Here is a 16,117-nt window from a genome sequence, read left to right as displayed (position 1 = left end):
ATAGTTGCTTAGACTTGCAGATGAGAGGCCGGCAAGTGAGGCGGGGAACGTTGGAGTCTGCAGCAAGCAAGCCTTGTGCTCGCTTCAGTGCCTGGCTGCCGGCCGCCATCTTGGCTGACAGTTAATTTGCATATACTCACTGATTAGCCAATGAAAAGGGTAGCGGTCGTACGCTAATTACCATGTTTCTCTTATATAGATTCCCTATGCTGTACTTTACCTCCTGTAACAACCAATTTGCACTTCTTAATCCCTTCACCTTTTTAACCATCTCCCTATCCCCCTCCCACCTGGCAACCATCATAATGTTCTCTGTTTTTATGAGTCGGTTTCTGTTCTGCTTGTTCATTTTTTAAATTTATTTTTACATGCAATCAGTGATAGATATGCATTTATTTCCATTTAATGTTCAAAATTTTTCTCCTCCTCCTCCTCCTTCTCCTAGTTCTCAACCTGTGGGCCGCAACCCCTGAAAATACATCCTGCATATTAGATATTTACATTATGATTCATAACAGTAGCAAAATTACAGTTATGAAGTAGCAACAAAAATAATTTTATTGTTGGGGTCACCACAACATCAGGAACTGTATTAAAGGGTCGCAGCATTAGGAAGGTTGAGAACCACTGTAAGACCCTTTAAACCTTTCTTGTAATACTGGTTTGGTGGTCATGAACTCTTTTAGCTTCTTTTATATGGGAAGCCCTTCATCAGTCCTTTAATTCTAAATGATAACTTTGTTGGGTAGAATAATCTTGGTTGTAGGTTCTTGCTTTTCAACACTTTGAATATTTCGTGCCACTCCTTTCTGGCCTATAAAGTTTCTGTTGAGAAATCAGCTCACAGTCTTTTTTTTTTTTTTTAAAGTCAAATATCTAGAATATTCTGTATTAAAATTTCTCTTTTTTAAAGATTTTTAAAAATATATATTTTATTTATTTTTTACAGAGCGGAAGGGAGAGAGATAGAGAGTTAGAAACATCGATGAGAGAGAAACATCGATCAGCTGCCTCCTGCACATCTCCTACTGGGGATATGCCATCAACCCAGGTACATGCCCTTGACCGGAATCGAACCTGGGACCTTTCAGTCCGCAGGCCGATGCTCTATCCACTGAGCCAAACTGGTTTCGGCTACAATTACTCTTTTTTAAATATGTATTTTTATTTCAGAGAGGAAGGGTGGGAGAGATAGAAACATCAATGATGAGAGAAAATTATTGATCAGCTGCCTCCTGCATGCCCCCCAGTGGGGATCAAGCCCACAACCTGGGCATGTGCCCTTGATTGGAATCGAACCTGGGACCCTTCAATTCACATGTTGATGCTCTATCCACTGAGCCAAACTGGTTAGTCAGCTGACAGTTTTACGGGAGATCCCTTATAAGTAACTAACTGCTTTTCTCTTGTTGCTTTTTTTTTGGACTGGAAAAAATGTTTTAAATTTTTATTCTCTCAATAAATTCACATTTTGCTTTCCATTAGAGAAGTAAGTAAGCTGCCTTACCAGCTGCTAAAATTCTCTATTTAGCAGATCTAAGAAATCCTAGCGCCTGTTACAGCTGGATAGAGGTAGTCTGCAGGGTGGCCTACCCTGTCCCCTCTCGGCAGCCCCCTGAACAGGGACTGCCAGGACCACCGGGAAGGGGCTTCCTTCTGGGCCTGCCTTCCGGTTAGTTGGGTTTGGAATAGGACTTTGCTTCAGGTTTTGGGGACAGAGAATGAATTGGTTTAAAGCACTAGAGCCAAATCCCAAGATGATTCCCAGGATATGTCTGTCCTCCCTTCTTCCTCTCCTGCACTTCAAAGGAACAAGAAGGGAACTGGAGGGCTGAGGGCAGTTGTGCTGGAGAATTCCTGCCGTCTGGGTAAACTTGGTTTTCTGTTCGTTAGCCTTCTCATCTCTAAGATGGGAATAGGTTGTCCTTTGCTTTTTTGGGTAGTTAGACATTTTAAAGTCCAGGCGTGAGAGACCAAGATGGCGGCATAGGTAAACACCGGAGACTGCTGCCGCAAACAACCACTTCAAAAATACAACTAAAAGACGGAACGGACATCACCCAGAACCACAGGAAGGCTGGCTGAGGAGAGACTCTTCAACTAGAAGGAAAAATAACAGCACACCGAGGCTCAGAGGAGGCGCAGTGTGGAAAATACTCAGGTGCGGAGGTGCGCGCGCAAAGCGGGCTGGTGGCTGAGAGCGCGGTTGTCGTTTTCGGTCAGGGGGGAGTCTCAGACTCTGAGCTCCAGATACGGGTGAATCGCTGGGGACTCAAACGGGAGAAGTGGGAGTGTCTGGCATCAGTTGGAAGGCAGCTTTCTCTCCGAGGTTTGCAGCGGTTCCTGGGGTTCTGAGAAGCAGAGCCTCTGGGAACGGGACTGAGGGCACCATAACCGCTCCCTCCGCCCGCCCTGCCCTGTTGATCCCGCCCCGCCCAAGCCCTGCGCAGAGCCATTTGCCGGATCGCCTCAGGCAAAGGCTAGATTAGCACCTCCCCAGAGGACAGAAGTTTTCCGCGGCAGACACAGCTGATTCACACAGCCAGTCGGCCTGGTGGTCAAATCCCTCTAGTATTAACTACAACAATCAAGGCTCAACTAGAACAAGACTGCGCACAAAGACCACTAGGGGGTGCACCAAGAAAGCATAAAAAATGCGGAGACAAAAAAACATGACAGAAATGGAGGATATAGAGCTAAAAAACGCAATTTTGAGGGCTTGCAATAAACTTTTGGAGAGCTTCACGAAAACTAATGAGACCCTCGATGCTATGATAAAGAAACAACTAGAAATTAAGCATACATGGTCTGAAATAAAGAATATTACACCCAATAGCAGACCAGAGGAGCGCAAGAATCAAGTCAAAGATTTGAAATACGAAGAAGCAAAAAACACCCAACCGGAAAAGCAAAATGAAAAAAGAATCCAAAAATACGAAGATAGTGTAAGGAGCCTCTGGGACAGCTTCAAGCGTACCAACATCAGAATTATAGGGGTACCAGAAGAAGAGAGAGGGCAAGATATTGAAAACCTATTTGAAGAAATAATGACAGAAAACTTCCCCTACCTGGTGAAAGAAATAGACTTCCAAGTCCAGGAAGCGCAGAGAACCCCAAACAAAAGGAATCCAAAGAGGACCACACCAAGACACATCATAATTAAAATGCCAAGAGCAAAAGACAAAGAGAGAATCTTAAAAGCAGCAAGAGAAAAAAAGTCAGTTACCTATAAGGGAGTACCCATACGACTGTCAGCTGATTTCTCAACAGAAACTTTGCAGGCCAGAAGGGAGTGGCAAGAAATATTCAAAGTGATGAATAGCAAGAACCTACAACCAAGATTACTTTATCCAGCAAAGCTATCATTCAGAATTGAAGGTCAGATAAAGAGCTTCACAGATAAGGAAAAGCTAAAGGAGTTCATCACCACCAAACCAGTATTATATGAAATGCTGAAAGGTATCCTTTAAGAAGAGGAAGAAGAAGAAAAAGGTAAAGATACAAATTATGAACAACAAACATGTGAATCTAAGAATCAAGTGAATAAGTAATCTGATGTACAGGAAAAAAAAGAGAGAGAATCTATATTTAAGTCTCATAAGCTGAGGCTCTGCGTTAACCTATGCCGCCATCTTGGTTCTCCTCTTGTTGCTTTTAAAATTCTCTTTGTCTTTGACCTTTTGTATTTTAATTATGATGTGTACTTTACCCAGCAAAGCTATACAACCTGGGCATGGGTCAGATAAAAGCTTCACAGATAAGGAAAAGCTAAAGGAGTTCATCACCACCAAACCAGTATTATATGAAATGCTGAAAGGTATCCTTTAAGAAGAGGAAGAAGAAGAAAAAGGTAAAGATACAAATTATGAACAACAAACATGTGAATCTAAGAATCAAGTGAATAAGTAATCTGATGTACAGGAAAAAAAAGAGAGAGAATCTATATTTAAGTCTCATAAGCTGAGGCTCTCAAAGTCTCAAGCTGGTGAGGAGCCAAAATGACCTCATTTATAAGGTAGCCCTCAGTACAACCCTAAAGCTCCAGTGTTACCAGCAGGTGGCGCATTCCGCAGGGTGATAGAAGAGCTTCCAAAGCCCATTTGCCTGGAAACCTTGCTACCTTGCCATTTAGCCTTGAGCCTGAGAAGTGTTTGTTGTTGTAGTTGTTCTTTTGTTTTGTTTGTTTGTTTTGCAGGACATGGAGGGGAGCAGTATTTTTGATGCCAATGATTACTGCTTTTTGTTTGAGTCAGTCTGTACTTATTCCTAATGGTTCAGAGCTCATCAAAGGGAGGCCTGTTCCCATGTGTCCTTTTTAGGCATCAGTAGACTTAGTGCTTTGATACTTGTTGAATGTGCCAAATGGTAAGTAATTAGTAACACGGAAGAACTTTCACTTACTGCTCGTCAAGGTTAGATATTAACTGTCGAAAAGAGGACTAACTAAACTTGGGATAAAAATAATGTGTGTGTGGTTATTAATGTGCTGTGCTTGCCTTTAGACATGTCGGATGGTAGTTTTGCTAAGTGGAAACAGTCAAAAGTGGAAGAGGATGATGCTCCAGACTCCCTTTCCTCCGTGACAGAAGAAGCAGACTTGGCAGGTAACATGCATCTAGCCAGCCAGTCAAGCAAGACTGTGAGAAGGTGTAAGCACTGAATGTACCAACACGAATTACCAGGGGGTTACAGTTTGAAGATCATAGCAGCTGCAGAGCCCGAAAAACTAAGCGTTCTGTCCTTTCAGAGACACTTACATTGCTGCACAAATTACAGATAAAAGCCAGCACATCTCCTCCCTAGCCTTTAGATTTCTGCCTCTTAACTCGTCTTTATGGCAATTTTCAGGGCCTGGGCATTCCTGAACGTATAGGTCTCTGCTTTAGTTGATAGTTACTAACTAAATTTCTGTGGTGGATACATTCACTCTATACCAGTGAAGGAGGAGGATCTGAAATGTCTGCGTTTTGGGGGATGGCCTTCTGGATGAGTGGCGCCACTATATTTTGAAACACAAGTCTCCAAGAAGGCAGATTTGGAAGCCCAGAGGTACTGGAGGGTGGTGAAGAGCCAGGCAGCCTGGCTTCCAGTCCTGAAGCAGTTGGTGTGAGCTTGCACAAGTTATCTGCTCTCTCTGTTTTTATGAGGATTAAAGGAGTTGACACATGCAAATCTCTTAGAACAGTGGTCAGCAAACTGCGGCTCGGCAAACTGCGGTTCAGTGTGGCTCTTCCACAAAATACCGACTTCTGCACATGGGCCACGAAGTTTCAATCGCACTGTACATGCGCGCCCGCACGTGGTATTTTGGGGTGTGCTGGGCTTGGAGATCTCCAAGCATGTGGCTCCCGAGCCGCAGTTTGCCGACCACTGTGAATGATGCCAGACCCCTCATGTGCTCTCAGGAAACGTCTGGCATCCGGAGTTGTTATGCCAGTGTTTCCCTCATAGAAATGCCCTACCCATCACATCCTCCTTAAAATCTATTTCACCTCAGCCTGCTTCTTAGACATCATATCGGTCGCACTGATGTAAAGTGCTGGGAAAGTTTAGATGAAGCGGGCACTTGCTGGAGAAGGAGGTTTGGTAAGAAGCAGCATGAAGCGCCTGCCGTGGGGACTCAGTGGATGGAGCGTCGGCCTGCGGACTCAAGGGTCCCAGGTTCGATTCTGGTCAAGGGCATGTACCTTGGTTGCGGGCACATCCCCAGTAGGGAGTGTGCAGGAGGCAGCTGATCGATGTTTCTCTCTCATCGATGTTTCTAACTCTCTATCCCTCTCCCTTCCTCTCTGTGAAAATCAATAAAATATATTTAAAAAAAAAAAAAAAAGAAGCAGCATGAAGCGCCTGCCATGGGGACTCTTGGCTTGAGTTGGCCTTGTCGGCATCAGCCAGAGTCAGCCCTCTGCAGTCAAGCCAGGCAGCCAAGGGCTTCGTGGATCGGATGTGTGCTTCTGCCTCACTCCATCCTCCCGGCAGCTGATGGACTAAGCACATCTACTTCGCACTTTGTTAATTTTACTTAATGTTCTGTTTTTATTTTTCAGAAAACATTTCTACTCCACCCCTGGCCGTTGTGCCGGAGAACTTGAATAGTTCTGCTGTTATCACAACCTTTGAGAACTTCACTAGAGAACTGGAAAGAAAATGTGAGGTAATGGTTCACTGACAATGGAAAGCTAGCTTGTTATGAGTTTAAAGCAACAGGTTCATATTATTTATTAATACCATTATCTTTCATGTGTGCAAGTATTCCTGAGTCTGTCTTAGCTGTGGCCCCTGACTTCAGAGTCTTGGTGAATTGTGGTTTGTATTTATAAGAGAGCTACTTCATGTTCATTTGCTGCCATGGGACCAGAAGGACTATGTGCAAATTGAACTCATGGTTAGGTGTCACTGATGGCATTCTCAGACAACTGAACTGGCAGGAAGCAATGATTTTGTCACAATGATGGACAAGGAGGATTCGGGAGAAGGAGGCATGTGGCTAAGAGAGGTGTCTGGGACAAAGATGGGGTTAGGCTGTGGGAGGGTGCCCAGCAGAGTGCTGGCTTACCTGACACTGTACCTGTAGGCTGTCCCAAAACTGCACCTGCCAGATGAACTTTGGAACCATTTCAGTCTCCTCTTTTTTGTCTTATTTTTGTATATCCCTAGAGTTATTTAATAGCACATTTGAGAGAACTATCTTACACGAATACACATTCATTTAACTAAGTTGGAAGATCTCCAAAGTCTTATTTTCTACAATACTCTATAAGCTAATTTATAATGGAAAGTTGTACATGATATTCAATATGTGTTGCAATAGTATGAATGCAAGTTTTTCTGTTTTAGCTTATTGTTCTGTATTGGTACTGGCCCTGAGGTAGTACACGGGAGGTGTGTAGCATTGCACCTTTTCACTGTTCGTTAGCAGTAATGTTTGCTATGAATGTTGTGTGCTGTCAAAATCTTTTTAATACAAAGCCTGCATTCATTTTGTGTGGTTATGGTTGACCCAAATGTGATCTTGTGTTGTTATTATGGTTTAGCTTAGGTACAGAAGGAGTGCACTTTATTCAGAATATGCAAAGCAAGCACCAAGCTGCCTAATAAAACTTTTAAACCAGATACATCACTGTAGGTAAGTATTGGCTTTCAAAACAAGTTTATAAAAGTGTGATTGCTCACAAATGTTTGTCTCATGACCACTGTGCTGGGTCGTGAGGAGTTGGAGCTCGGAAAGATGTGAGGTTTGATATATTGCTTAACCCTTCCAGGTGTCTGGTTCTTCATAAGATGAGGGGCTGAACTGAAGGCCCTTCTTAAGCCTCTTTATGGCATACCCTTATATGGTTCTAAAAGACCACAGTAGGTCCTTGGGTTACGTCGGAGATCCGTTCCTACTACGGCGCGACATAATGTGATTTTCGCTGTAAGTCGGAACCCACCTACATAAGCACCTACATCACTCACATGGAGCACATACAGCAGTAATAAAGTGAAACAGTAAAAAAAATGTAAAAGAAAGATAACAATTCCTGACCTTTACTTGTGGTAAATAAATAATAAAAAACATAAAGCACATATGTACATACGTTGAAATGATGGAACTTTTTTTTTATAAATAAATGGGAGATGGCGACATAACCACGAAACGACGTACGTCGAGTCTGACGTAACCCGAGGACTGCCTGTATTCTTAAAAAGTTCATAATCCAACTGTGAAGACAGGGCAAGCATGTAAAAATGCTGGATAAATGATATGTGGTATAGACATACAGTGGGATATTCAACTTAAAAAAGGAATGGAATTCTAATATAAGCTACAACATAGATGAATCTTGAGGACATTATTTTAAGTGAAATATATAAAAGGACAATTATTATATGACTCCACTTATATGAAGTACCTAGAATAGGCAAATTCATAGAGACATAAAGTGGAATAGAGGTTACCAGCGGTTGGGGGAGTGGGAAATGGGTAGTTATTGTTTAGTCAATAAAGAGTTTCTATTTGGGATGATGGAAAAATTCTGGAAATGGAGAGTGGTGGTGGTCACACAACATTGTGAATGTCCTACCACTACTTAAAATGATCAAAAGGGTCAATTTTATGTATATTTTGCAACAATAAAAATTGGTGGTCACACAACATTGTGAATGTCCTACCACTACTGAATTGTACACTTAAAATGATCAAAAGGGTCAATTTTATGTTATGTATATTTTGCAACAATTAAAAAAAATACTACACACTCATGCACACACAGACCCTTGTCACCATGTAGCAAGAAGTAAAAAGGAGCTGAGATTTCAGACAGATGTGAAGGACAGGAAGTGCGAACGGGGAGATGGGTTTCTGTAGTGACTGGAGTTGATCCAGAGTGATTACAGTGGAAGTGCTTCTGGAGTGAGGTTTTGGAAACAGAGATTTGAATGGAACAGGGAAGGTGAGAATAGAGATGGCTCCTGTTGGAGAGAATGGCCCGTAAGGGAAGGTGGGGAAGGAAGTGATGGCAGGCCGATTTGCTTAACTGAAGTAGAAAGCTTCTTAAGGCAGAATATATAACATGAATAGAAATTTATAATTTTTTTTCAAACATTTATACATGCATGTACTGTCATTTGAGTCTCAAAACAAGCCCATGAGGGACTTTGAACTTGTGGAACTTCCATCATCTTTTAAGGGGCATGCATGTATTCATTTTTAAAAAAAAAATAGTTTTATTGGTTTTTAGAGAGAAAGGAAGGGAGAGGGGGAGAGAAAGAGAAACAGCCAAGTGAGAGCAGAACATGGGTCAGCTGCCTCCTACACGCCCCCTGCTGCCTCCTACACGCCCCCTGCTGGGGATGGAGCCCCGCAAGCTGGGAACGTGCCCTGAGTGGGAATAGAATCGGGGACTTTTTTGGTGCATAGGATGATGCCCAACCAACTGAGCCACCCAGTCAAGGCTTTACTCATCGTTTTGTTAAGCAAATGCACATAGCGGCGCTCGCTGGGTGCCAGTTCTGCTCTCCATGCAGGAGTGCAGGGGAGCAAACTTTAGGGCGGCTTGCCTTCGCAGAGCCTCCTGCCCAACGGAGCAGGGCAAGCATGTAAAAATGCTGGATAAATGATATGTGGTATAGACATACAGTGGGATATTCAACTTAAAAAAGGAATGGAATTCTAATATAAGCTACAACATAGATAAATCTTGAGGACATTATTTTAAGTGAAATATATAAAAGGACAATTATTATATGACTCCACTTATATGTTTTGTTCGGCAAATGCACATAGCGGCGCTCGCTGGGTGCCAGTTCTGCTCTCCATGCAGGAGTGCAGGGGAGCAAACTTTAGGGCGGCTTGCCTTCGCAGAGCCTCCTGCCCAACGGAGAAGACAAACAAGAAGCAAGCGAACAAATAAGCAGTTTATATGGTGGTTAGACACAGAATAGTGACTGTTAGAAATTTCAAAATGAAAGCGTAGAAATGGGAAAAAAAAGTTAGCCAATTTCAGTTTTCAGAGCCCGCTACGCAAGAAAAAGGGGAGCAAGTGGGAGGTAGGAAGCGCAGGAGCCGTGGTTAGTGGGACCGCGGCTGCTGCTGGCCCAGGCCTGGCGTCCGCCCCCATTCCCTGAGTCCTCTCTCCTTTGCTCTGCAAAGTATGATTTGAAATACCAGCTTCCTCCGGCTCCTGTTGAAAGGCTAAATCAAAGTTCGCATAGTACGTTTCGGGGTGAGGATGGGCGGGCAGTGAGGGGAGGGAAGAGAGACATGTATTCTTAAAATGAATGTCTGGAGAAAAAGGTGACATATCCCTACAGGAAGAGGATTAAGAGGGTCTTTGCCACAGCCAAGCAGTCCAGTGCGATCTGTGCCTTTTACCTTTATCAGGCTGAATAAACTAGAGCAGTTTAACAATATTGTTCTTCGAGAGCTGACCAGCCTTGAGAAGGATATGCAGGCTCTGAAACAGCTTGAGAAGGATGTTCTGGTAAGTTCTTTGTGTTTACAATGTTCTCTGTGACTTACGAGAATCTGTTCCAGGGTGGAATAACAGCTTACTGCTTAAAGGCAACTTTTGTTCAATTGTAGGAGTTTTGGGGGAAACAGGCTGCTGATCTGAAATCATTCTGCGATCTGCAAATGCTGAGGTATTTTTTAAAAAATATTCTTTCTAGAAGTATCTTAGTTGAAGTGTGAGGTAGTGGGGGTTGATGTTGGTAAAACTTGACACAGGAGCCCCGTAGCTGCTGCTTGTTAAACCAGCCACTTCTGTGGCGCTCTGAGCAGAGTGTGGCTTCGGACATCCACCGAGAAGTGTAAATTTTGAAAAGCCGAAACAGGGTCATCCGAATTGCAGTGTTTTTGATCCAAGTTGATTTATTTAAAAAAATGAAAGTGAGTAGATTTTGAGCAAAATATTTAGATTTACGAGTAAACAGTTGATTTTCAGTTGTATACGGAATTGTGTTCCTGGTACAGTCGATTCGATCAAGAGCACACACGTATAAGACAACAAGTGGCTTTATCCTCCTCACATTCTGCGGCTGCTGCTTCAGTCCCTCTGGAGTCCCCTCCCCCTGCGTGTAGGGAGGGGCAGTGCTTCTGCCTGGGAGGAAGTCTAGTGTTTTCTTCCGCTTGAACACTCAAAAGGGATCCCTGTGTAAACTTGCAGTGGCTAAAGCTGTATCTGCCAGTTGAGAACCAGCTCTGTCACAGAAATCTAAGTCAGGTGGTTTTAGGATGGACAGTATTCTGCTTGCACCATATATTTCAAACAACACTTTAGAAATCTGAGTTATTCCTCCTCTGTTACTCCATTTAGCACAATAATAATGACAGTACAGACCATGAATTTTCAAAATTCTTTGACCCGCACATCGCCCTCCATGTGTTCTCAAAGGGGATATGCTTTTAGAACCTCTTTAGTGAGTGCCCCAAGTTTTGAATGATTCTCAAACTTCTTGGAATTAGGACCTCTTAAACTGAAAAGTTTTTTTAAAGATAATTTCCATTGTATTTTTTTTTCCAGAGAACTTTACTTTAGTCCTTAAGGACTTAGCTCCTTACATGGGCTTTGGTGGAGGTCATGGGGCAGCACCCAAAGGTCTAAATTAGAGTGGGGGTGTTCAGTCCTTCCCAGCTTCAGGAGGCAGCCAATCAATGATTCTCCCTCATCATTGATGTTTCTATCTCTCTCTCCCTCTCCCTTTCTCTCTGAAATCAATCAAATAAATATATTTTTAAAAAATTGACACTTGGATTTAAAAAACATGTTAAAAATAACAAATAAATCTGTACATATTTATGTAAGTAACAGATTTTTATGAAAAATAAGCAGATTTTTGAAAGCAGGAAATGTGAGAAGAGTAGCACTTTTTTATGTTTTTGCAAATTTCTTTAATGTCTGGCCTAATAGAAGACAGATGCATTATCATGTCTGCTTCTGAATTCAATCTGTTGTGATATCACATCCTGCAGCCTCTATAAAATTCAACTGTATACTCATGAGCGAGTAAGAATAAAAAAAGCAAATAATGTCTTATTATTATTACCATTTGCCAAAATACATTTTGACCTCACAGAACCTTTGGAAGCTTAGTTTCCTTAGAGGTCCCCAAGGAAAGAAGATGGGTCTCTTTAGAGTTCCAAAGATTCACACTTTGAGAAATGCTGATATAAAGCAACACTATAATAAGCATTAGAGAAGAATATGCCCCCTAGTCTTCTGAGACCTGGAGAAGTCACTTATTTTGACTGAAGCCCAGATTTTAGATCACTGTCTCTCTAGTTCACACAGATTACATTGTAGGATACTAATTACTATTTACATACATCTTGCTTGTTAATAGGCCCCTGTGTGAATTTAGAATACCTCAAAGAACAGACTGCTTTAATATACATCCCTCTGGGTTTTGCACTTGCTCTCCTTTCTTCCAAACACCCAGGAAACTACCCTGTGGCTTACATATGAGAGAGGATGGTGATGCTCTTAGCTCATGCTGAATGCTGACTGGGCCCAGGCTCTAGGCTAAGCGCTTGCAGTGCCACGAGCTTTAGAGAAGTTAATTAGCTGGGTTGATATCCAGTATCTGGATCTGGTCAGTATCCAGTGCCATCCCTTTGTCATGTTGGCACATTAGTGTTGGCCTTATGTAATTTTCTAGGGAGATGACATTTCTCCTCAGACTAGATTATTTCAGCCCCTAGCACAGGGCTCCAAAGAGATTGGGATTCAGTGATTTGAGTTGTGGTCATGAAATATCTCTGCATATGTGTGGGCTAGTGGTATTGGCAGACGATGCATAAAATAGAATCAAGTAAAATATTAATTTCTTATGTCAGTATCCTAGATTGGCCATTGACTCTCTCAACTCACATAGATAACAATCTATGAAATAACTCTGTTTATGTATATACACTAGAGGCCCGTTGCATGAAGAGATTCGTGCAATAGGCCTTCCCTTCCCCTGGCTGCTGGCACCGGTTTTCCTCCGGCACCCGGCACCCAGGCCTTCGCTCCTCTTTGAGGGTCCAGACAGAGCCTTCAGTCTTCGCTCCGCCGCTTCGCCCCTACATATGCAAATTAACCGCCATCTTTGTTGAGTTAATTTGCATACTCTCCTGATTGGCTGGTGAGTGTAGCAGAGGGATGGTTAATTTACATGTTTGTCTATTATTAGGTAAGATAATATGTATATTCCTATTTTTAATTGCCTAATGTGAATATAATAAGATGGACTAATTTCTTCCAGGCTTAATGCAATTCAGCCTTCCTGAAGAAAGCCAAAGTCCGGTTTTATTATTGGCATTCCTGGGGTAGGTACAAGACTGGCTTAGTTCAGATGATGTGTACTGGAGTATTAATGCAATTCAGCCTTCCTGAAGAAAGCCAAAGTCCAGTTTTATTATCGCATTCCTGGGGTAGGTACAAGACTAGCTTTGTTCAGATGATGTGTACTGGAGTGGGGGAAGCAAGCACTAAAAGATATGTTGTCCATATTACAGCTCTTCACTGAGCGTTCTCCTCTTTCACAGTATCTCCCATTTAGCTATTATCCTGGATCTGGGTGGTCATTCATTCACTAAACATTTACAGTTGAGTGCTTGCTCTGCTTCCAAGAACTATGCAAAATGTGGAAATACAATGGTTATCACACAGACATTCTCCCACCCCCATTAAAAATAAATTCCCTGAAGGAATACAGGAAAAAAAAGACAAATAAACAAAACTAATGGCAAGTTTACTAAATGCTTTGAGGAATATTAACAAGGTGTTTTGGCAGAGAGTAATAGTGTAAAGCCGTGGTCGGCAAACTGCGGCTCGCGAGCCACATGCGGCTCTTTGGCCCCTTGAGTGTGGCTCTTCCTAAGCCTTAGGAGTACCCTAATTAAGTTAATAACAATGTACCTACCTATATAGTTTAAGTTTAAAAAATTTGGCTCTCAAAAGAAATTTCAGTCATTGTACTGTTGATATTTGGCTCTGTTGACTAATGAGTTTGCCGACCACTGGTGTAAAGTATCAATTTCAGATAGGATGCTCATCAAAGGTTTCTCTAAGGAAGTGACATTTAAGGTGAATAGACTTGGGAACAGTTTACAGCAACCAATTTGGGTGGGGACGAACTTGACATCTTTGAGGAACTCAAGTTCTTGGCTCACAGTGGTATAGGGACAGTTATTTGAAATGAAGTTGGGAACATGGTCGACTCTCAATGAGGTAAGGCCTCATTGCCCTTGTTGAGGAGTTTGAATTTTTTTCCTTCACTAAGGGTGAAGGAAAATTTGGATGGGTTTTGAGCAAAGGCATTGAGGGTGAGGGTAATATAATCTGATTTATAGTTTAAGAAAAACATTCTAGCTACTGTGTTGAGAATTGATTGGGGAAGTAAAGAATAGAAGGTGAGGGGAAGAATAGAAGAGGAAGGTGTTGGAGGTGGACAAAAATGGAGATTCCAGATCCATGTTGGAGCTAGAATTAATAAATTACTGATAGATGGAAGGAATAGGCGAAGGAAGCAGAAATAAGGATGACTCCTAGATTTTTGTCTTTTAGCAGTTGGATGGGTGGTGGTGCCAGTTAGACCAACAGGGAAGATTTGGGGTGAGAGGAATGAGTGGGTGGAGCAGAAACTAGAGTTAATTTGTTAACATTTTAACTTTCAGATGTCTATGCAATCCAAGTTTTGATGAGAACCTAGAATAATGGACAACTTTCCAGGAAAATATAATTTAACAAAAGAGACTCCTGAATACATGGAATAATAGGCAAATATTCATAGAAGAAATAAAGTTGATAAAGAACTACCCTACAAACATGTATGGTCCAGATTGCAGCACAGAGGAGTTATACTGTTTGTTTAAAGAAGAATAACTTTAGTGCTGTTCAGGTTGATTGGTACTGGTGAATTCATTATAGGAGATGGTCGTATGACTTTCTTCTGGGGTAGGGAGTGCTTTGACCCAAGGGCAGGGGACACTAAGATATATTTAGCCTCTTATAGTCATGGGCTTCTGGGGTTGAGTCAGACCAGTTTTACTCCTCTGTGAGGTCTTCAGGCAACACTTTATCTATTGAGTATGTTATATTCTCTGGTTCAATTTATCCACCTGAATGTAAGATTCACTACATGAGAATAGAGGCTGGACCACATCTGTATCCCAACCAGAAAGCAGACTGCCTGGGTGAATGGATATTTAAAAGAAAAAGAATGCTGCCAGAGATGGAAACTCTGAATTTAGGGGTAAAAAGGAGGCAGCTGAAAGTGAAGAACTTCATAAAACTGCTTTAAAACATTGGCACAAGAACTCAAAAGGCAGAACAGTCTATGACAATTTACTGTTCAAGCAACCAATCATACCTTCACAGCTCCTCAAAGTACTATACCCTTCAAACACTGCCTGATATATATTTTGTTATATTCTATATGTAACAGTGAGCTAGATGTCTGGAACTCTCAGAAATTGGTCTTTGATATAGTGGTACAAATAATGGTTTTGTTTTCAGAACAGCCTCTAGGAGTCAATGACCTCTATGATACAACTGAAATATTTATAAATTGCAGTAAACATTACAGAAAACAATTCTAGAGCCATTGTTCTTTTAAACATATGAAAGCCATATTGTAATACTAATAAAAAAAGGTCCATATCTTGCGATGCTCCCCAAACTGCTTGTCTGGTCCAGAGCCCAGGCCCACTTGGTGAAGACTGAATCTCCTTTAGGCCAGTGGCTTTGACTGATATCCCACACAGACCACTGGAATCTGAGATGGAGAAATATGGCTTTGTGTGAAAGAATGGAGGGAGGGCTAGCGCTTGCCTGAATTAGGCCAAAAGGTATCTGATTCGCCACTAGGACAAGGGTGAGGGCATTCTCATTAACTTGATGCATCCAGACAAAGTGCATCTATTCTTTACGAGACCAAGAGCAGTGTCAGACCCTCACTGTATCCCCAGCACCTGTTGACTGGGACACTGTTTACAATAAATGTATTTTGAGCAAAGGAAACAATGAAGGGACGATATGTTTTCCTAAAGAAGAGCAGCCAGTGAGAGAGGCATGATCACCCTAGCCTAGGGATGAGAATCTAGTTCCCCGTCGCCTACTCCCAGGATGTCTAAGCTATGGGGCTAGAAGCCAGCGAGCTAGGCTCAGAGCAGCAGCTATGAGCCAGCAGGAGCCCAGCACCCCATCCAGCCACCCAAATAATGAAACTTCATCTCCCATAGAAAGGCCTGCTACTATTGTGAGAAACTGGAGCATTTCAAAAAGGAATGTCTAAAATTACAAAAATCACTCCAAACCAGCAATAATCAATTTCAACCCCAAACATTTCAACTAAAGGCTCCCTTTGGCCAAACCTAACAGTGGAGCAGCTGAGAGAACTTAAGGGGATCGAGATCTTTCCTTTTCTCCAAACGAATACCTTGGGAAAAATTGACTTAACTAGAGGGAATGAGGTGACTAAGGCTCTATTCGATACAGGAGTTACTTTATCAGTCTTTTATCAATCTTTATCCCCTCCAGCCTTACTAGCCCCTTGCCTCAAAGTACTCAAGTCAAGGTCTCTAAAACTGCTATTAATAATTGTGCAAGAGTAATTAAGAAACGCATGGGGTTAATACTGACTTTTCAAA

The 16,117-nt window shown here is 42.1% G+C and overlaps 1 protein-coding gene across 1 annotated transcript in view; it reads left to right on the top strand.

The window, feature by feature from the left end:
- SYCP2L (synaptonemal complex protein 2-like) overlaps nt 1-14,221 on the top strand; it is a 65,681-nt gene extending 51,460 nt beyond the window's left edge. The window contains exons 25-31 of the mRNA XM_014549551.1: nt 4,503-4,604; nt 6,048-6,154; nt 7,035-7,126; nt 9,866-9,965; nt 10,067-10,125; nt 12,836-12,898; nt 14,144-14,221. Of these exons, the coding sequence (XP_014405037.1) occupies nt 4,503-4,604; nt 6,048-6,154; nt 7,035-7,126; nt 9,866-9,965; nt 10,067-10,125; nt 12,836-12,860 (485 nt within the window). The 3' untranslated portion in view covers nt 12,861-12,898; nt 14,144-14,221. The remainder of the gene's footprint in view (nt 1-4,502; nt 4,605-6,047; nt 6,155-7,034; nt 7,127-9,865; nt 9,966-10,066; nt 10,126-12,835; nt 12,899-14,143) is intronic.
- Nucleotides 14,222-16,117: the final 1,896 nt, after the last annotated feature.

This window comes from Myotis brandtii, unplaced genomic scaffold (genome assembly GCF_000412655.1).
Source record: "Myotis brandtii unplaced genomic scaffold, ASM41265v1 scaffold56, whole genome shotgun sequence".
NCBI lineage: Eukaryota > Metazoa > Chordata > Mammalia > Chiroptera > Vespertilionidae > Myotis > Myotis brandtii.
This window is presented reverse-complemented; position numbering and strand designations above follow the sequence as displayed.